This window comes from Bombina bombina, chromosome 1, assembly GCF_027579735.1.
Source record: "Bombina bombina isolate aBomBom1 chromosome 1, aBomBom1.pri, whole genome shotgun sequence".
NCBI classification, from domain to species: domain Eukaryota; kingdom Metazoa; phylum Chordata; class Amphibia; order Anura; family Bombinatoridae; genus Bombina; species Bombina bombina.
Genome location: NC_069499.1, coordinates 516,307,659 through 516,330,273, shown reverse-complemented (window position 1 = coordinate 516,330,273; position 22,615 = coordinate 516,307,659). Strand labels below are relative to the sequence as shown.

The 22,615-nt window shown below is 41.7% G+C and overlaps 1 protein-coding gene across 1 annotated transcript in view; it reads left to right on the top strand.

The window, feature by feature from the left end:
* The window catches only part of HIBCH (3-hydroxyisobutyryl-CoA hydrolase), a gene marked incomplete in the record, with an annotated part of 371,527 nt that overhangs the window by 233,379 nt on the left and 115,533 nt on the right, over nucleotides 1-22,615 (top strand). Inside the window, 1 exon segment of the mRNA XM_053698615.1 lies at nucleotides 3,224-3,282. Coding sequence (XP_053554590.1) covers nucleotides 3,224-3,282 — 59 coding nt within the window.

Sequence of the window (22,615 nt, the reverse complement as noted above, 5' to 3'; positions counted from 1 at the left end):
TTGTGAGGGACTGAATTAGTGTCACATGCTATACACAGTGATGTTACTTATGTACTGTTTGTGTAGTTGTGAGGGACTGAATTAGTTTCATATGCTACACACAGTGATGTTACTTATGTACTGTTTGTGTAGTTGTGAGGGACTGAATTAGTGTCACATGCTACACACAGTGATGTTACTTATGTACTGTTTGTGTAGTTGTGAGGGACTGAATTAGTGTCATATACTTACACACATGATGTTTCTTATGTACTGTTTGTGTAGTTCTGAGTTACTGAATTAGTGTCACATGCTACACACAGTGATGTTACTTATGTACTGTTTTTTTAGTTGTGAGGGACTGAATTAATGTCACATGCTACACACAGTGATGTTACTTATGTACTGTTTGTGTAGTTGTGAGGGACTGAATTAGTGTCATATACTACACATAGTGATGTTACTTATGTACTGTTTGTGTAGTTGTGAGGGACTGAATTAGTGTCATATGCTACACACAGTGATATTACTTATTTACTGTTTGTGTAGTTGTGAGGGACTGAATTAGTGTCACATGCTACACACAGTGATGTTACTTATGTACTGTTTGTGTAGTTGTGAGGGACTGAATTAGTGTCACATGCTACACACAGTGATGTTACTTATGTACTGTTTGTGTAGTTGTGAGGGACTGAATTAGTGTCACATGCTACACACATTGATGTTACTTATGTATTGTTTGTGTAGTTGTGAGGGACTGAATTAGTGTCACATGCTACACACAGTGATGTTACTTATGTACGGTTTGTGTAGTTGTGAGGGACTGAATTAGTGTCATGCTACACACAGTGATGTTACTTATGTACTGTTTGTGTAGTTGTGAGGGACTGAATTAGTGTCATATACTACACACATGATGTTACTTATGTACTGTTTGTGTAGTTGTGAGGGACTGAATTAGTGTCACATACTACACACAGTGATGTTACTTATTTACTGTTTGTGTAGTTGTGAGTGACTGAATTAGTGTCACATGCTAAACACAGTTATGTTACTTATCTACTGTTTGTGTAATTGTGAGCGACTGAATTAGTGTAACATGCTACACACAGTGATGTTACTTATGTACTGTTTGTGTAGTTGTGAGGGACTGAATTAGTGTCATATACTACACACATTATGTTACTTATGTACTGTTTGTGTAGTTGTGAGGGACTGAAATAGTGTCACATACTACACACAGTGATGTTACTTATTTACTGTTTGTGTAGTTGTGGGTGACTGAATTAGTGTCACATGCTACACACAGTTATGTTACTTATGTACTGTTTGTGTAGTTGTGAGGGACTGAATTAGTGTCATATGCTACACACAGTGATGTTACTTATGTACTGTTTGTGTAGTTGTCAGGGACTGAATTAGTGTCATATACTACACACAATGATGTTACTTATGTACTGTTTGTGTAGTTGTGAGGGACTGAATTAGTGTCACATGCTACACACAGTGATGTTACTTATGTACTGTTTGTGTAGTTGTGAGTGACTGAATTTGTGTCACATGCTACACACTGATGTTACTTATGTACTGTTTGTGTAGTTGTGAGTGACTGAATTTGTGTCACATGCTACACACAGTTATGTTACTTATGTACTGTTTGTGTAGTTGTGAGGGACTGAATTAGTGTCACATGCTACACACAGTGATGCTACTTATGTACTGTTTGTGTAGTTGTGAGGGACTGAATTAGTGTCATATACTACACACATGATGTTACTTATGTACTGTTTGTGTAGTTGTGAGGGACTGAATTAGTGTCATATACTACACACATGATGTTACTTATGTACTGTTTGTGTATTTGTGAAGGACTGAATTAGTGTCATATACTACACACAGTGATGTTACTTATGTACTGTTTGTGTAGTTGTGAGGGACTGAATTAGTGTCACATGCTACACACAGTTATGTTACTTATCTACTGTTTGTGTAATTGTGAGGGACTGAATTAGTGTAACATGCTACACACAGTGATGTTACTTATGTACTGTTTGTGTAGTTGTGAGGGACTGAATTAGTGTCACATGCTACACACAGTTATGTTACTTATCTACTGTTTGTGTAGTTGTGAGGGACTGAATTAGTGTCATATGCTACACACAGTGATGTTACTTATCTACTGTTTATGTAATTTGTGAGGGACTGAATTAGTGTCACATGGTACACACAGTGATGTTACTTATGTACTGTTTGTGTAGTTGTGAGGGACTGAATTAGTGTCACATGCTACACACAGTTATGTTACTTATCTACTGTTTGTGTAGTTGTGAGGGACTGAATTAGTGTCATATGCTACACACGGTGATGTTACTTATCTACTGTTTATGTAATTGTGAGGGACTGAATTAGTGTCACATGGTACACACAGTGATGTTACTTATGTACTGTTTGTGTAGTTGTGAGGGACTGAATTAGTGTCACATACTACACACAGTGATGTTACTTATGTACTGTTTGTGTAGTTGTGAGGGACTGAATTAGTGTCATATACTACACACAGTGATGTTACTTATGTACTGTTTGTGTAGTTGTGAGGGACTGAATTAGTGTCATATACTACACACAGTTATGTTACTTATCTACTGTTTGTGTAGTTGTGAGGGACTGAATTAGTGTCATATGCTACACACAGTGATGTTACTTATCTACTGTTTATGTAATTGTGAGGGACTGAATTTGTGTCACATGGTACACACAGTGATGTTACTTATGTACTGTTTGTGTAGTTGTGAGGGACTGAATTAGTGTCACATACTACACACAATGATGTTACTTATGTACTGTTTGTGTAGTTGTGAGGGACTGAATTAGTGTCACATACTACACACATGATGTTACTTATGTACTGTTTGTGTAGTTGTGAGGGACTGAATTAGTGTCACATGCTACACACAGTTATGTTACTTATCTACTGTTTGTGTAGTTGTGAGGGACTGAATTAGTGTCACATACTACACACATGATGTTACTTATGTACTGTTTGTGTAGTTGTGAGGGACTGAATTAGTGTCATATACTACACACAGTTATGTTACTTATGTACTGTAACGGTTAAATCATAACGTAGTTAACTTTAAACAATAGAAGTTTCCTATATGTTTAAAAATATGAATAATTATTGTAAGGAGTGCATGCATCACTTTAGCATAGAGATTTAACAGTTCTCCAATTTCTTTTTACACAGAGTGATGATGGTGTGGATAAGCCGTTTGTACTAGCAGAACACCTGGACAAGATAAACAGGTACTGCAAAGGAAATCTATGCATTTTTACATTTAGTTCTATATGTCTGTTTTATGTTCACTGTTACTGAAGAGCATAGCCAGAACCCAGTTGTAAATACAGTATAATCTGAAGCTGCTGTAGAGCAAAGAAAATATTTAATTTACAAAAGTCCAGCATTCAGAGGTTAAATCTGTTTAAAAAAAAAAGTTAATAATGATCTGACGTATACAAGTAGCTGTGTGGTTCTGGTGTAAAACAGACCCCCAACAGCCAGGAAAAGAGCCCTGTGGCTGAAAATCAGTGACATTGTTAGTGCACGTGGCACATTTAAAAAGGACGCAGAGCACTGCAAGGAGCAATTTCATTATATTAAGCTGGATAACCAAGGCACCACTTGCCAGGAAGAAAAGCTCTGCCCAGGAAACGCCATGAATTATATCAATTACAAGCAGAACATACAGCAAAGCTTAGTCACTAAAGCTATCAGTGAAGATTCTAGAAGATTGTTATAGTGACAACAATGCAGGTTAAAGGGACACTAAACCCAAATTCTTTCTTCAGATTGATTCAGATAGAGAATGCAATTTAAGAAACTTTCTAATTTACTCCTATTATCAATTTTTTTTTTTTTTAAACAGGAATGTAAGCTTTGGAGCCGGCCCAACTTTTGGTTCAGCATTCTGGATAGCGCTTGCTGATTGCTAGTTACTTTTAGCCATCAATCAGCAAGCGCTACCCAGGTGCTAAACCAAAAATGGGCCGGCTCCAAACCTTACATTCCTGCTTTTTCAAATAAAGATAGCAAGAGAATGAAGAAAATGTATAATAGGAGTAAATTAGAAAGTTGCAGGCTCTATCTGAATCATAAATAAAAGGGGTTTAGTAGCCCTTTAAATTGCTGGGCACAACTACAATAGAATGGTGTACTGCTCGCTATGCTATTGTTTTTCCTTCTGTTCCAACAGCTCTCTTCAAAACCATTCTCTTGTTTAACCCTTTACTGATTCAGATTGGCTTAACTCCTTCATACTATGCACTGCCATATTGGTGATTAAGTATTTTTTCCACACTATAGGACACTTTTCAGCAGACCCAGCAGAGTTAAAGTGAAGGTCAATTTGGATGAATTAGTGCCCGGTTTTTAATAAACCTATTGAAAACAAGGGCACTTTAATTCATCAAAATTGACATTTCACTCCTTTTCTTCAAAAGCTTACCTTTTAATCCTGAAAGCTGCTCCAGCGATTCCCCCGGCCATCGGAAGCCTCTTCTTACGTCAGAAATGACAAATCCGGCTTCCTCCAATCACAGGTTTCCCCCCGGGTGGATCAAGGCCTGATGCAATGCCGTGATTGGAGGAAGCCAGATTCGTAATTTTGGACCCGCGAAGAGGGCTTGCGGCTGTCAGGATTCTAAGGTAAGTTTTTGAAGAAAATTGTGAAATGTAAATTGGGTTGGGTCAATGGGTTAATAGGATTTGTTGTTCTCAAGTACTGTTAACAGTTAATAGACATGAATAAGCAATTTACCTATTTCCTCTTGCAGTACTATAATTAAAAAAAAAAGATCAACTTCTATTGACACCCTATTGGTTTCTCTCGTGTCCACAACCTGAATGCTGTTGAATGTAAATTGTGGATCTAGAATTGGATATACACACAAATGTATTGATTAAATTAATGATAAGTTAGAAATACATCATTTTGAATAACACAAAGGCTTATTCACCGTAATAAAAGGCTGCAATCAATATAATGCAAATTATGATTATAATCATTTCTAAAAATGTCCTTTTCTTTTTTATATTTTACTCTGCATACAATGTTCCCTTTAATTTTTTTTGAGCAGTGTGCACAAAAGAAATTGCAGTTTTTGGCTAAGTCAATTTAATTCAAGGAATGTACTGTACATTTTTCAAACAGTTTTGAGATAGTTTTTATTCACAATGCACAAGAACAGCAGCATAGTGAGGCCAAGAAAAGCCACATAGCATCCTAGGGTTGAGCATGAATTAAAGGGATATTAAACAGTGCTCCTTTAGTAGAGAAATGTGTTAAATCAAAGTTAACCTAAAAATCAATATATTGTGTTACAAAAAAGCAAAACGTACTTGTTTTCTTGCTAAATGATCACTTAGAAAGTATCCGTGTAGTCACTGCCTACAGCTAGATAAGAGAGCGACCATTACAGAGTTCTACTGTCACATAATTTTTGCAACAGTAGTCCTCTACTGAGAATGGGCAAACACAGCCCCCTTGTGGGGTTGTGACAGGAAGTAATGGACCTTCACAGATGAAGTTTAATGATTTTTTTTTTTTTAAATGATGAATAATACATATTGCAATGATTTGTAAGTACTAGTCCAAAATCCCGTTCACACGGGCCATTTTTTGCAGTACAGTGGTCCCACCCCTTGCTCTCTCTCTCCCCCTCTATTTTGTGCTCTCTCCCAGTCTCCTTTGCGCTCTCTCCCCCTCTTTTTTGTGCTCTCTCACTCCCCCCTCTCTTTTGCTCTCTCTCTCCCCGCTCTCTTTTGCTCTCTCTCTCCCCCCTCTCTGTTGCGCTCTCTCTCTCCCCCTCTCTGTTGCTCTCTCTCTCCCCCCTCTCTTTTGCGCTCTCCCCCTCTCTTTTGCGCTCTCTCTCGCTCCACCTCTCTTTTGCTCCCTCTCTCCCCCCCTATCTTTTGCGCTCTCTTTCCCCCTTTCTTTTACACTCTCTCCCCCCTCTCTTTTGCGTTCTCTCTCTCTTTTGCGCTCTCTCTCCCCCTCCTCTTTTGCGCACTCTCTCTCCCCCTCTCTTTTGCACTCTCTCTTTCCCCCTATCTTTTGCGCGCTCTCTCTCCCCCTCTCTTTTGCGTTCTCTCTCCCCCTCTCTGTTGCGCTCTCTCTCTTCCCCCCTCTCTTTTGCGCTCTCTCTCCCCCTCTCTTTTGCTCTGTCTCTCTCTCCTTTTTTTTGCTCTCTCTCTCTCCATCCCTCTCTTTTGCTCTTTCTCTCCATCCCTCTCTTTTGCTCTCTCTCTCCCCCCCTCTCTTTTGCTATCTCCCCCCTCTCTTTTGCTCTCTCCCCCCTCTCTTTTGCTCTCTCTCTCCATCCTTCTCTTTTGCTCTCTCTCTCCATCCTTCTCTTTTGCTCTCTCCCCCTCTCTATTGCTCTCTCTCCCCCCTCTCTTTTGCTCTCTCTCCCCCATCTCTTTTGCTCTCTCTCCCCCCTCTCTTTTGCTCTCTCTCCCACCTCTATTTTGCTCCCTCTCTCCCCTTCTCTTTTGCTTTATCTCCCCCCTCTCTTTTGCTCTCTCTTCCCTATCTTTTGCGCACTCTCTCCCCCCTCTCTTTTACGCTCTCTCTCCCCCTCTCTTTTAAGCTCTCCCTCTCCCCCCTCTCTTTTGCGTTCTCTCTCTCTTTCTCCAACATTGGTGTGTCCGGTCCACGGCGTCATCCTTACTTGTGGGAAATATTCTCTTCCCCAACAGGAAATGGCAAAGAGCATAGCAAAAGCTGCCCATATAGCCCCTCCTCAGGCTCCGCCCCCCAGTCATTCTCTTTGCCGCTCTGAACAAGTAGCATCTCCACGGAGATGGTGAAGAGTATGTGGTGTTTCTTTTGGATGCAGTGCATGCAGCTTCATGTGAGAGGGTCTGGTGGCCATTAAAAACGTTCCTGGAAGGCTTATTTTGGTATCGTATAACCCCCAAGGACAGGTGAAGTCGCAGCAAACGCTGTGGCTGGGACTGTAGTGGTTTTAAAGTTGCTAATTGATAAAACAGCTCCGGTTTCCTCATTTAAGGGGTTACAATCTTGAAAATTGGGGTGCAGGCATTAAGACACTAGGGTGCAAATTTGGTAAAGATCGGATATTTCCTTCATAGTTTTTCACATATCCAGAAATAAAGTGTGCTCTGTTTAACATTTAAAGAGACAGTAACGTTTTTGTTTTAAAAACGGTTTTATTGCATTAATAGCCTGTATAAGCCTGTCTAACATGTCTGTACCTTCAGATAGATCATGTTCTGTATGTATGGAGGCCAAGGTGGTCCCCCCTTCAAATGTATGTGACAATTGTGCCATGGCGTCCAGACAAAGTAAGGACAGTACTGTCACATTTAATAAGGTTGCCCAAGATGATTCCTCAAATGAAGGTAGTGGGGATAGTTCTTCATCCTCTCCTTCTGTGTCAATACCAGTTATGCCCGCGCAGGCGATTCCTAGTACATCTAGCGCGCCAATGCTTGTTACTATGCAACAATTAACGGCTGTAATGGATAATTCTATAGCTAATATTTTAGCCAAAATGCCAGCATTTCAAAGAAAGCGTGATTGCTCAGTTTTAAATACAGTAGAGCAAGAGTGCGCTGACGATAATTTATCTGTCATACCCTCACACCAGTCAGAATTGGCAGTGAGGGAGGGTTTGTCGGAGGGAGAAATTTCTGATTCAGGAAGAATTTCTTAACAGGCAGAACCTGATGTTGTGGCGTTTAAATTTAAGTTAGAGCATCTCCGCGCCTTACTTAAGGAGGTACTAACTACGCTGGATGATTGTGACTCTTTGGTCATTCCAGAAAAATTGTGCAAATGGACAAATTCCTAGAGGTCCCGGTGCACCCTGATGCCTTTCCGATACCTAAAAGGGTGGCGGACATAGTGTCAAAGGAGTGGGAGAAACCAGGCATACCTTTTGTCCCACCTCCTATATTTAAGAAAATGTTCCCCATGGTCGACCCAAGGAAGGACACATGACAAACAGTCCCTAAGGTTGAGGGGGCAGTTTCTACGCTAGCCAAACGCACGACTATTCCCATTGAGGACAATTGTGCTTTCAAAGATCCTATGGATAAAAAATTGGAGGGTTTGCTTAAAAAGATTTTTGTTCAGCAAGGTTTCCTCCTCCAACCAATTTTGTGCATTATTCCTGTCACTACGGCGGCATGTTTTTGGTTCGATGAACTAGAAAAGTCGCTCAATAAGGAGACTCCATATGAGGAAGTCATGGACAGAATTCACGCACTTAAGTTAGCTAATTCCTTTATTTTAGATGCCGCTTTGCAATTGGCGAGATTAGCGGTGAAAAATTCAGGGTTTGCAATTGTGGCGCGCAGAGCGCTCTGGCTAAAGTCTTGGTCGGCGGATGTATCTTCCAAGACAAAATTGCTTAATATCCCTTTCAAAGGTAAGACCCTTTTTGGGCCAGAATTGAAAGAGATTATTTCAGACATCACTGGGGGAAAGGGCCATGCCCTCCCACAGGATAGGCCTTTTAAGGCTAAGAATAAGTCCAATTTTCGTTCCTTTCGTAACTTCAGGGACGGACCGTCTCCTAACTCTGCAGCCTCTAGACAAGAGGGTAACGCTTCCCAGGCTAAGCCAGCTTGGAAACCAATGCAAGGCTGGAACAAGGGTAAACAGGCCAAGAAGCCTGCTGCTGCTACCAAGACAGCATGAAGGGGTAGCCCCCGATCCCACAGGATAGGCCTTTTAAGGCTAAGAATTAGTCCAATTTTCGTTCCTTTCGTAACTTCAGGGACGGACCGTCTCCTAACTCTGCAGCCTCTAGACAAGAGGGTAACGCTTCCCAGGCTAAGCCAGCTTGGAAACCAATGCAAGGCTGGAACAAGGGTAAACAGGCCAAGAAGCCTGCTGCTGCTACCAAGACAGCATGAAGGGGTAGCCCCCGATCCGGGACCGGATCTAGTAGGGGGCAGACTCTCTCTCTTTGCTCAGGCTTGGGCAAGAGATGTTCCGGATCCCTGGGCACTAGAAATAGTCTCTCAGGGTTATCTTCTAGAATTCAAGGAACTTCCTCCAAGGGGAAGGTTCCACATGTCTCTCTTATCTTCAGACCAGATAAAGAGACAGGCATTCTTACATTGTGTAGGAGACCTGTTAAAGATGGGAGTGATACACCCAGTTCCAACAGCGAAACAAGGTCAGGGGTTTTACTCAAACCTATTTGTAGTTCCCAAAAAAGAGGGAACTTTCAGACCAATTCTGGATTTAAAAATTCTAAACTAATTTCTCAGAGTTCCATCGTTCAAAATGGAAACCATTCGAACAATTTTACCTACAATCCAGGAGGGTCAATATATGACTACCGTGGATTTAAAGGATGCGTACCTACATATTCCTATCCACAAAGATCATCATCAGTTCCTAAGGTTCGCCTTTTTGGACAAACATTATCAGTTCGTGGCTCTTCCGTTCGGTTTAGCCACTGCTCCCAGAATTTTCACAAAGGTGCTAGGGTCCCTTCTAGCGGTTCTAAGACCGAGGGGCATTGCAGTGGCACCTTATCTAGACAACATTCTAATTCAAGCGTTGTCTCTTTCCAAGGCAAAGGCTCATACAGACATTGTTCTAGCCTTTCTCAGATCTCACGGGTGGAAGGTGAACGTAGAAAAGTGTTCCCTGTCTCCGTCAACAAGAGTTCCCTTTTTGGGAACAATAATAGATTCTTTAGAAATGAAGATCTTCCTGACAGAGGTCAGAAAGTCAAAGCTTCTAAACGCTTGTCAAGTTCTTCACTCTATTCTGCAGCCTTCCATAGCTCAGTGCATGGAAGTAGTAGGGTTGATGGTTGCAGCAATGGACATAGTTCCTTTTGCTCGAATTCATCTAAGACCATTACAACTGTGCATGCTCAATCAGTGGAATGGGGACTATGCAGACTTGTCTCCCCAGATTTAAGTAGACAAGGTAACCAGAGAATCACTCCGTTGGTGGTTGACTCAGAATCACCTGTCCCAGGGAATGAGTTTCCGCAGACCAGAGTGGATCATTGTCACGACCGACGCCAGTCTATTAGGCTGGGGCGCGGTCTGGGACTCCCTGAAAGCTCAGGGTCTATGGTCTCGGGAGGAGTCCCTTCTTCCGATAAACATCATGGAACTGAGAGCGATATTCAATGCGCTCCAGGCTTGGCCTCAACTAGCGAAGGCCGGATTCATAAGATTCCAGTCGGACAACATGACGACTGTAGCTTACATCAACCATCAGGGAGGAACAAAGAGTTCCTTGGCGATGAGAGAGGTATCCAAGATCATCAAATGGGCAGAGGATCACTCCTGCCACCTATCTGCAATTCACATCCCAGGAGTAGACAACTGGGAGGCGGATTATTTGAGTCGTCAGACTTTCCATCCGGGGGAGTGGGAACTCCACCCGGAGGTCTTTGCCCAGTTAACTCAATTATGGGGCATTCCAGACATGGATCTGATGGCGTCTCGTCAGAACTTCAAGGTTCCTTGCTACGGGTCCAGATCCAGGGATCCCAAGGCGACTCTAGTGGATGCATTAGTGGCGCCTTGGTCGTTCAACCTAGCTTACGTGTTTCCACCGTCTCCTCTCCTTCCCAGGCTCGTAGCCAGGATCAAACAGGAGAAGGCATCAGTGATTCTGATAGCTCCTGCGTGGCCACGCAGGACTTGGTATGCAGACCTAGTGAATATGTCATCGGCTCCACCATGGAAGCTACCTTTGAGACAGGATCTTCTAGTACAAGGTCCATTCGAACATCCAAATCTAGTTTCTCTGCAGCTGACTGCTTGGAAATTGAATGCTTGATTTTATCCAAGCGTGGATTTTCAAATTCAGTGATAGATACTCTGGTCCAAGCCAGAAAACCTGTGACTAGAAAGATTTACCATAAAATATGGAAAAAATATATCTGTTGGTGTGAATCCAAGGGATTCTCCTGGAGTAAGATTAAAATTCCTAAGATTCTTTCCTTTCTCCAAGAGGGTTTGGATAAAGGGTTGTCAGCGAGTTCTCTAAAAGGACAGATTTCTGCTTTATCTGTTTTGTTACACAAACGCCTGGCAGCTGTGCCAGATGTACAAGCTTTTGTACAGGCTTTGGTCAGAATCAAGCCTGTTTACAGACCCATGACTCCTCCTTGGAGTCTAAATTTAGTTCTTTCAGTTCTTCAAGGGGTTCCGTTTGAACCTTTACATTCCATAGATATCAAGTTACTATCTTGGAAAGTTCTGTTTTTGGTTGCTATTTCTTCTGCTAGAAGAGTTTCTGAATTATCTGCTTTGCAGTGTGATCCACCCTATCTGGTGTTCCATTCAGATAAGGTCGTTTTGCGTACCAAGCCTGGTTTTCTTCCAAAAGTGTTTTCCAACAAGAATATTAACCAGGAAATAGTTGTTCCTTCTCTGTGTCCGAATCCAGTTTCAAAGAAGGAACGTTTGTTACACAATTTAGATGTAGTCCGTGCTTTAAAGTTCTATTTAGAAGCAACAAAGGATTTTAGACAAACCTCATCTTTGTTTGTCGTTTACTCTGGTAAGAGGAGAGGACAAAAAGCTACTGCTACCTCTCTTTCTTTCTGGCTGAAAAGCATTATCCGATTGGCTTATGAGACTGCCGGACGGCAGCCTCCTGAACGAATCACAGCTCACTCCACTAGGGCTGTGGCTTCCACATGGGCCTTCAAGAACGAGGCTTCTGTTGATCAGATATGTAAGGCAGCGACTTGGTCTTCTCTGCACACTTTTGCCAAATTTTACAAATTTGATACTTATGCTTCTTCGGAGGCTATTTTTGGGAGAAAGGTTTTGCAAGCCGTGGTGCCTTCTGTTTAGGTAACCTGATTTGCTCCCTCCCTTCATTCGTGTCCTAAAGCTTTGGTATTGGTTCCCACAAGTAAGGATGACGCCGTGGACCGGACACACCAATGTTGGAGAAAACAGAATTTATGCTTACCTGATAAATTTTTTTCTCCAACGGTGTCTCCGGTCCACGGCCCGCCCTGGTTTTTTAATCAGGTTTGAAAAATTTCTTTCTCTATACACTACAGTCACCACAGCACCCTATAGTTTCTCCTTTTTTTCTCCTAACCGTCGGTCGAATGACTGGGGGGCGGAGCCTGAGGAGAGGCTATATGGGCAGCTTTTGCTGTGCTCTTTGCCATTTCCTGTTGGGGAAGAGAATATTTCCCACAAGTAAGGATGACGCCGTGGACCGGACACACCGTTGGAGAAAGAAATTTATCAGGTAAGCATAAATTCTGTTTTTTTGTGCTCTCTCTCCCCCTCCTATTTTGCGCGCTCTCTCTCCCCCTCTCTTTTGCGCTCTCTCTCTCCCCCTCTCTTTTGCACTCTCTCTCTCCCCCTCTCTTTTATGCTCTCTCTCTCTCCCCTCTCGTTTGCGCTCTCTCTCCCCCCTCTCTTTTGCTCTCTCTCTCTTCCCCCTCTCTTTTGCTCTGTTTCTCTCTCCTTTTTTTTGCTCTCTCTCTCCATCCCTGTCTTTTGCTCTTTCTCTCCATCCCTTTCTTTTGCTCTCTCTCGCCCATCTCCCTTTTTTTGTCTCTCTCTCCCCTCTCTTTTGCTCTCTCTCTCCATCCCTTTCTTTTGCTCTCTCCCCTCTCTTTTGCACTCTCTCTCCCCCCCACTTTTACGCTCTCTCTCCCTTTCTCTTTTATGCTCTCTCTCTCCCCCCTCTCTTTTGTGCTCTCTCTCTCTTTTGTGCTCTCTCCCCCTCTCTTTTGCACTCTCTCCCCCTCTCTTTTGCACTCTCTCCCCCTCTCTTTTGTGCTCTCTCTCCCCCCTCTCTTTTGCGCTCTCCCCCTCTCTTTTGCTCTCTCTCTCTCCCACCTCTCTTTTGTGTTCTCTCTCTCTTTTGTGCTCTCTCCCCCTCTCTTTTGCACTCTCTCCCCCTCTCTTTTGCACTCTCTCCCCCTCTCTTTTGTGCTCTCTCTCCCTCTCTCTTTTGTGCTCTCTCTCCCTCTCTCTTTTGTGCTCTCTCTCCCCCCTCTCTTTTGCGCTCTCTCTCCCCCTCTCTTTTGCTCTCTCTCTCCTCCCCCCTCTTTTGCTCTGTCTCCCCTGTCTTTTGCTCTTTCTCTCCATCCCTCTCTTTTGCTCTCTCTCTCCCGCCTCTCTTTTGCTCTCTCTCTCCCCCCTCTCTTTTGCTGTGTCTCTCTCCCCTCTCTTTTGCTCTCTCTCTCCCCCTCTCTTTTGCTGTGTCTCTCTCCCCTCTCTTTTGCTCTCTCTCTCTCCATCCCTTTCTTTTGCTCTCTCCATCTCTTTCTTTTGCTCTCTCTCTCTCCCTCTCTATTGCTCTCTCTCCCCCCTCTCTTTTGCTCTCTCTCCCCCCTCTCTTTTGCTGTCTCCCCCTCCTCTTTTGCTCTCTCTCCCCCCTCTCTTTTGCTCCCTCTCTCCCCCTCTCTTTTGCTTTCTTTCCCCCTCTCTTTTGCTCTCTCTCCCCTCTCTTTTGTGCTCTCTCTCCCCCTCTCTTTTACGCTCTCTCTCCCCCCTCTCTTTTAAGCTCTCTCCCCCCTCTCTTTTGCGTTCTCTCTCTCTTTTGTGCTCTCTCTCTCTTCCCCTCCTCTTTTGTGCGCTCTCTCTACCCCTCTCTTTTGCTCTCTCTCTCCCCCTCTCTTTTGCACTCTCTCTCTCTCCCACTCTCTTTTGCTCTGTCTGTCTCTCCTTTTTTTTGCTCTCTCTCTCCATCCCTGTCTTTTGCTTTTTCTCTCCATCCCTCTCTTTTGCTCTCTCTCTCCCGCCTCTTTTGCTCTCCCTCTCCCCCTCTCTTTTGCTCTGTCTCTCTCCCCTCTCTTTTACTCTCTCTCTCCATCCCTTTCTTTTGCTCTCTCTCTCCCCCTCTCTATTGCTCTCTCTCCCCCCTCTCTTTTGCTCTCTCCCTCCCCTCTCTTTTGCGCACTCTCTCCCCCCTCTCTTTTGCACTCTCTCTCCCCCCTCACTTTTACGCTCTCTCTCCCCTTCTCTTTTACGCTCTCTCCCCCCTCTCTTTTGTGTTCTTTCTCTCTTTTTTGCTCTCTCTCTCCCCCTCCTCTTTTGCGCGCTCTCTCTCCCCCCTCTTTTGCGCTCTCTCTCCCGTGTCTTTTACGCTCTCTCCCCCCCCTCTTTTGCGTTCTCTCTCTCTTTTGTGCTCTCTCTCTCCCCTCCTCTTTTGTGTGCTCTCTCTCCCCTCTCTTTTGTGCTCTCTCTCTTTTGCGCTCTCTCCCTCTCTATTTTGTGCTCTCTCTCCCCCTCTCTTTTGCACTCTCTCCCCCTCTCTTTTGCACTCTCTCCCCCCTCTCTTTTGCTCTCTCTCTCTCTCCCCCCCTCTCTTTTGCTCTGTCTCTCTCTCCTTTTTTTTGCTCTCTCTCTCTCCATCTCTGTCTTTTGCTCTTTCTCTCCATCCCTCTCTTTTTCTCTTTCTCTCCCACCTCTCTTTTGCTCTCTCTCTCCCCCCTCTCTTTTGCTTTGTCTCTCTCCCCTCTCTTTTGCTCTCTCTCTCCATCCCTTTCTTTTGCTCTCTCTCTCCCCCACTCTATTGCTCTCCCCCCTCTCTTTTGCTCTCTCTCCCCCCCTCTCTTTTGCTCTCTCTCCCCCTCTCTATTGCTCTCTCTTCCCGCTCTCTTTTGCTCTCTCTCCCCCCTCTATTTTTCTCTCTCTTCCCTCTCTTTTGCTTTTCCCCCTCTATTTTGCTCTTTCCCCTCTATTTTGCTTTCTCTCCCCCCTCTCTTCTGCACTTTCCCCTCTCTTTTGCTCTTCCCCCTCTCTTTAGCTCTTTCCTATCTCTTTTTGTCTCTCCCTATCTCTTCTATTTCTCTCCCCTCTCTCTTGCGCCGACCATGCCTGGCCACGCCCCCTAACATGTCCGGTCACGCCCACACTCCTGTCCGGCCACGCCCACTTTCACCGCAAACAGCATGTCAGGTAAGGCCAGGTGTGTTTGTCCTCGTGCTGTCTCTACTGTGCATGACAGCTTCGGACAAAAACACTTGGCCTTTTATATTATAGGATAAGCCACAGTTAGTGTTTTTTTATTACAACAATGAAACAAACTGTTTTATATATCTTTGGGCCGGAGAGCTGCCTCATAAGTAACTGGATTGAAGTTAGATAGGCAAAATTAGCCAGCAATATTATCATGCTGTTTTCTTATATCCAGAAAAAAATATTTTGGGGGGACAAAAAACAACCATATTTTGAGTTTATTTCCAATCAAGCTTGTAATATGCTGTGTACCACAACTGAGCTGCTGTTACAGTAGCTGCAATACTATTACAAACATTGTACTCTTAATAATTACAGCAGCCACTTGAGCAGAGCAAGCAATGGAATGTCATGTGGATCAGTGCACATGACCTATTTATAAAATGTTCATCTTTGTGAAGCATATACATACAAAATCCTCTCTTAGGAGAACCAGTTGCCTGTTGGGAGATGAAGGATCAGCTGTGGAGCCTTAGTTGGCATCATCTCAATTAATGTTTATTTTCGCTCAGAGATAATGAAGGGAATATGTTGCCTTTTGTAGCTTTGAAGCCAGCTCATTTAGTAACAGGCAACAGGCTTGTTAACGGTTATATATTAACAAATACATAAACCTGTTCTATATCCTCAAAACATTCTTGGGTTTGATACTTGTTTTCTGCTTACATGAAGGAGTATTATTCAAGGGTTCTGCCCACCTCTGCGTATTAGTATAAGACAATCGATAATCATATACAGGAATACCCTGCTAATAAAGCAGGTTGGGGACTGGAGCGATTATGTAAAGCAAAATGGCCTTAAAATGGAGCAAGGAGGTTTTCACTTTTCACTTGTAATTGTGTTTAAAAACTTGAAAACATATTTGAACTAACACATTCGGTGTGCAATAGTGCTGTTTAGTTTAACACTAGTACAATATAGTATTCAATTAGTATTCAATAAAAACTGTACAGTACCTGTATAGATATACAGGAAGGGAAGGGTGCTTAGCTTTATACTGACCATGGCGTTCTTCCGTGACAGCATTTTGGGTGGGCGTGGATGAGAAGTCAGGTGCAGCAGGACTCGCCCCAAATAGACCAAATGAATGCAAAAATCACAAAAAAGGTCTGGCACTCAGTAATATACAGCAGGAAAAGGTTTGAGTCCCATATAATGCTCTATTTGAAAACAGCCGAGCCAGGCAAGCAAACATTTAAACCTAAAGTTTATTAGTATAAGAACATATATTATACACATATGTCATGCACCGGGTACACACTAAAACAAGCAGAGTGCAAGCACCATAGCCCCTCCACATCATACGTGTTTCATGCCTCTTGGGCACTTGGTCACTGATGTGGGAGGGGTCATGGAGCGGATATTATATACTCTTCATTAACTAATCACAAGCATATCCTTAATAGATATGTAGTTAACACCCACCCCAACACTACTTTGGCTAAACGTACTTCTATCCGTTTGGAGGATAACACTTCCTTTAAAGACCCTTTGGATAGGAAACTTGAATCCCTTCATAGAAGGGATTTTCTACTGGCAGGTTATCTTTTCAGATCGGCTATTGCTATTGCTGATGTTTTTGATGCTGCTTCCATTTGGTTGGATGTTCTTAACCTTTTGGTTTTGCTTAAATGTGCTAATTCCTTTATTGGAGATTGTCAAAGAAGACTAAAGTTGATTTCAGCCTGTCAAAATCTTCAGTCTCTTTGTATGGTTGTATGGAGGATTCTAGGTCTTATGATTGCAGCATCAGATGCTATTCCATTTGCTCGTTTTCATATGAGACCACTTCAGTTGTGTATACTTCGACAGTGATGCAGGGATCATATTCTGTTGTCTCAGAGGAGTTTTCTAGACTTCAAAACAAGACAGTCTCTGTCTTGGTAGCTGGATCTCCAGTCTATTTTGCAAGGGGGCTTCTTTTGCTCCACCTATTTGGCCTGTGATCTATACAGTTTTTCAGGATGGGGAGCTGTTTGGTGGTCTCTGACAGCACAGGGAGTTTGGGCTCCTTAGGAGGCAAGGTTGCCATAAACATCTCAGAACTTTTTGCAATTTTCAGAGATCTTCAAGCTTGGCCACTTCTGAAAGAAGAATCTTTTATCCGGTTCCAGTCAGACAATGTCACAACCGTGGCTTATGTCAACCATCAAGGGGGGATTTGCAGTCCTTTAGCCATGCAGGGAGTTTTTTAAATTCTCTCTTGGGCAGAGGCCGATTGCTGTCTATTTTCAGCTATAAACATCCCAGGGGTGTTCTATTGGGAAGCATTTTTCTCAGTCTTCAGTTTCTTTATCCAGGGAAATGGTCTCTTCATCTGAAAGTGTTCGATAAGATTGTAGATTTTTGCGGTGCTAATCTTCCTGATATTCATGGCTTTGTTCAGGTTTCGGTAAATATTAAACCTGTTATTAAATTAATTTCTCCACCTTGGAACTTGAATCTGGTACTGAAGTGTTTGCAGGCTCCTCTATTTGAGCCTATGCAAAAGGTAAACATTGTTTCTTTCCTGGAAAATCCTATTTGCTCTGGCTATCTCCGCTGCTAGAAGATTTTCTGAACTTTCTGCTCTTTCTTGGGATTCTCCTTATTTGTTTTTTTATCAAGAGAAGTCGGTTATTATAACCATATTTTGATTTTTTTCCTAAAGTAACGAAAATTGTTGTCCCTTCTTTATGTCCTAATCGTAAGAATTCTTCAGAGGCTTCTTCACAGTCTGGATGTGGTTAGAGCCTTGAAGTATTATGTCGATGTTACCAAGGATTTAAGACAAAGTTTAAGTGTGTTTGTTTGTTCATGTTTTGGTTCTAGATAAGGTCAGAAAGCTTCTGCTGTTTCTTTGGCTTCTTGGTTAAAGCTTTTGATTTGTGAAGCTTACTTAAAGGCAGGTCAAACTTCTCCTAATCGGATAACTGCTCATTCTACTAGATCAGTAGCTACTTCTTCGGCTTTCAAGAACAAAGCTTCTGTTCACCAAATTTGCAAGGAACCTACTTGGTCTTTTGTGCATACTTTCACTAAATTCTACCATTTTGATGTTGTTTCTATGTAATTTTGCTTTTTGGTTCTTTTTAAGTGCATGGAAAACATTATAAAAAAAGTACATTCTTTTTAAGGTTATGGATTTAGTCTCCTTATGGGGTAAAAATATATTTCTTTCATGTAATTGGCAAGAGTCCATGAGCTAGTGATGTATGGGATATACAATCCTACCAGGAGGGGCAAAGTTTCCCAAACCTCAAAATGCCTATAAATACACCCCTCACCACACCCACAATTCAGTTTTACAAACTTTACCTCCCTATGGAGGTGGTGAAGTAAGTTTGTGCTTGATTTTCTTCTGTGATATGCGCTTCTTAGCATTTTGAAGCCCAATTCCTCTCAGAGTATAGTGTTTGTCAGAGGAATGTGAAGAGAGTATCACTTATTGATTCTATGGTTTTCCTCACAGGAAATCTTTTCAAAGGTTCTCTGTTATTGATCGTAGAAATTCATCTCCTACCTCCCTTTTCAGATCGACGATATACTCTCATATTCCATTACCTCTACTGATACTGTTTCAGTACTGGTTTGGCTATCTGCTATATGTGGATGGGTGTCTTTCGGTAAGTATGTTTTCATTACTTAAGACACTCTCAGCTATGGTTTGGCACTTTAGGTATTAATATAAAGTTTTAAATATATGTATTATACTTATATTTGCCATGAGTCAGGTTTATGTATATTTCCTTTTGCAGACTATCAGTTTCAAAATTGGCAAACATATTTAGGAAGTTATTTTTTCTTACCTGGGGTATAGTCTTTTCTTCAAATTGACTGCTTTTTCATTAATTTTTGCGGGCAAATTTAGGCTCGCGAGGTCACAAAATGCTGTCATTCTTGGCGCAAGAACTTTTTTGGCGCAAAGGTACGTTCGTTCGTCATTTCCAGCATCTTAGTTGACACCAGGTTTCCTTGCACAAGGGTGCGTCTGCCATGACGTCATTTCCGGATGTTGTTAGTGCCAAAAAAAATCATTTTGCGTGGTGCGTCATACTTGGCGCCAAATAATGTAATTATTTAAACCCCCTATATGCCTTTTACCTTTTTTTTTTTTTTTTGCTCAGAGGGCTATGCTGTTTGCATTTTTTCCCATTCCTGAAACTGCCATATAAGGAAATTGATAATTTTGCTTTATATGTTGTTTTTTTCTCTTACATTTGCAAGATGTCTCAATCTGATCCTGTCTCAGAAACCACTGATGGAACCCTGCTGCCTGATAACAGTACTACCAAAGCTAAGTGTATCTGTTGTAGGTTAGTGGAGATTATATCTCCAGCTGTAGTATGTAACAGTTGTCATGATAAGCTTTTACATGCAGAGAATGTATCCATCAGTACTAGTACAATGCCTGTTGTTCCTTCAACATCTAATGTACATGATATTCCTGTGAATATAAAATATTTTATTGCTGATGCGATTCAGAAGGCTTTGTCTGCTATTCCTTCTTCTAATAAACGTAAAAGTTTTTTTAAAACTTCTCATAAGGTTGATGAAATTTCAAATGACCGACAACATACTGAATTATCCTCCTCTGATGAGGATCTATCTGGTTCAGAAGATCCTACCTCAGACACTGACAAATCTACTTATCTCTTTAAGATGGAGTATATTCGTTCTTGTTAAAAGAGGTGTTGATTACTTTGGATAGTGAGGAAACTAGTCCTCTTGATACTAAAACTAGTAAACAGTTAAATTCTGTTTATAAACCTCCTGTGGTTACTCCAGAGGTTTTTCCAGTTTCTGATGCTATTTCTGTTATGATTTCAAAGGAATGGAATAGGCCTGGTACTTCTTTTATTCCTTCTTCTAGGTTTAAAAAGTTGTATCCTTTGCCAGGAGCTAGATTGTAGTTTTGGGAAAAAATCCCCAAAGTTAATGGGGCTATTTCTACTCTTGCCAAACATACTACTATTCCTATGGAAGATAGTACTTCTTTTAAGGACCCTTTAGATAGGAAACTTGAATCTTAGCTAAGGAAAGCTTATTTAGTTTCTAGCTACATTCTTAGGCCTGCTATATCCATGGCTGATGTTGCAGCTGCATCAACTTTTTGGTTGGAAAGCTTAGCACAACAGGAAACAGATTCTGATTTGTCTAGCATTGTTCACATGCTTCAACATGCTAATAATTTTATCTGTGATGCTATTTTTGATATCATCATTATTGATGTTAAAGCTATGTCTTTAGCTATTTTAGCTAGAAGAGCTTTGTGGCTCAAATATTGGAATGCTGACATGGTATCTAATTCTAGATTACTATCTCTTTCTTTCCAAGGTAACAATTTATTTGGTTCTCAATTGGATTCAATTATTTCAACTGTCACTTGGGGGAAGGGAGTTTTTTTACCTCAGGATAAAAGACCTAATGGTAAATCTAAAGCTTCTAATCGTTTTTGTTCTTTTTGACAGAATAAGGAACAGAAAACCAATCCTTCCCCCAAATAATCTGGTTCCAATTGGAAACCTTCTTCAAGTTGGAATAAATCCAAGCCTTTTAAGAAACCAAAGCCAGCCCCCAAGTCTGCATGATGGTGCGGCCCTCATTCCAGCTCAGCTGGTGGGGGCAGATTAAAATTTTTCCAAAACATTTGGGCAGATTCTGTCCAAAAAAATGGATTCAGAGTATTGTCTCTCAAGGGTATCGAATAGGTTTCAGAGTAAGACCTCCTGTGAGAACATTTTTTCTCTCACACAACCCAGCAAATCCAGTGAAGGCTCAGGCTTTTCTGAAGTGTGTTTTAGATCTAGAGCTTTCAGGGGTAATCATACCAGTTCCGTTTCAGGAACAGGGTCTGGGTTTTTATTCAAATCTATTCATTGTCCCAAAAAAAGAAAATTCATTCAGGCCCGTTCTGGATCTGAAAATTTTGAATTGTTTTGTAAGAGTGCCAACTTTCAAAATGGTAAGGACTATTCTGCCTTTTGTTCAGCAAGGTCATTATATGTCCACAATAGACTTACAGGATGCATATCTTCATATTCTGATTCATCCAGACCACTATCGGTTTCTGAGATTCTCTTTTCTAGACAAGCATTACCAATTTATCGCTCTTCCATTTGGCTTTGCAACAGCTCCAAGAATTTTTTCAAAGGTTTTCAGTGCCCTACTCTCTGTAATCAGAAAACAGGGTATTGTGGTGTTTCCTTATTTGGAAGATATCTTGGTACTAGCTTAGTCTTTTTACATTCTGCCGAATCTCACAAGAATCAACTAGTGTTGTTTCTTCAAAGACATGGTTGGAGGATCAATTTACCAAAAAGTTCCTTGATTCCTCAGACAAGGGTCACCTTTTTAGGTTTCCAGATAGATTCAGTGTCCATGACTTTGTCTCTAACAGACAAGAGACGAATAAAATTGGTTTCAGCTTGTCGAAACCTTCAGTCTCAATCATTCCCTTCAGTGGCTATGTGCATGGAAGTTTTAGGTCTCATGACTGCAGCATCGGACGTTATCCCCTTTGCTCATTTTCATATGAGACCTCTTCAGCTTTGTATGCTGAATCAATGGTGCAGAGATTATACAAGGATATCACAATTAATATCCTTAAATCCCAATGTTCAACTCTCTCTAACTTGGTGGTTAGATCACCATCGTATTGTTCTAGGGGCCTCTTTTGTTCATCCAACCTGGACTGTAATCACAACAGATGCAAGTATTTCAGGTTGGGGAGCTGTCTGGGGATCTCTGACAGCACAAGGGGTTTGGAAATCTCAAGAGGCGAGGTTACCAATCAATATTTTAGAACTCCATTCTATTTTCAGGGCTCTTCAGGTTTGGCCCTGTTTTTTTTGCTCAGAGGGCTATGCTGTTTGCATTTTTTTCCCATTCCTGAAACTGCCATATAAGGAAATTGATAATTTTGCTTTATATGTTGTTTTTTTCTCTTACATTTGCAAGATGTCTCAATCTGATCCTGTCTCAGAAACCACTGATGGAACCCTGCTGCCTGATAACAGTACTACCAAAGCTAAGTGTATCTGTTGTAGGTTAGTGGAGATTATATCTCCAGCTGTAGTATGTAACAGTTGTCATGATAAGCTTTTACATGCAGAGAATGTATCCATCAGTACTAGTACAATGCCTGTTGTTCCTTCAACATCTAATGTACATGATATTCCTGTGAATATAAAATATTTTATTGCTGATGCGATTCAGAAGGCTTTGTCTGCTATTCCTTCTTCTAATAAACGTAAAAGGTTTTTTAAAACTTCTCATAAGGTTGATGAAATTTCAAATGACCGACAACATACTGAATTATCCTCCTCTGATGAGGATCTATCTGGTTCAGAAGATCCTACCTCAGATATTGACACTGACAAATCTACTTATCTCTTTAAGATGAAGTATATTCGTTCTTGTTAAAAGAGGTGTTGATTACTTTGGATAGTGAGGAAACTAGTCCTCTTGATACTAAAACTAGTAAACAGTTAAATTCTGTTTATAAACCTCCTGTGGTTACTCCAGAGGTTTTTCCAGTTTCTGATGCTATTTCTGATATGATTTCAAAGGAATGGAATAGGCCTGGTACTTCTTTTATTCCTTCTTCTAGGTTTAAAAAGTTGTATCCTTTGCCAGGAGCTAGATTGGAGT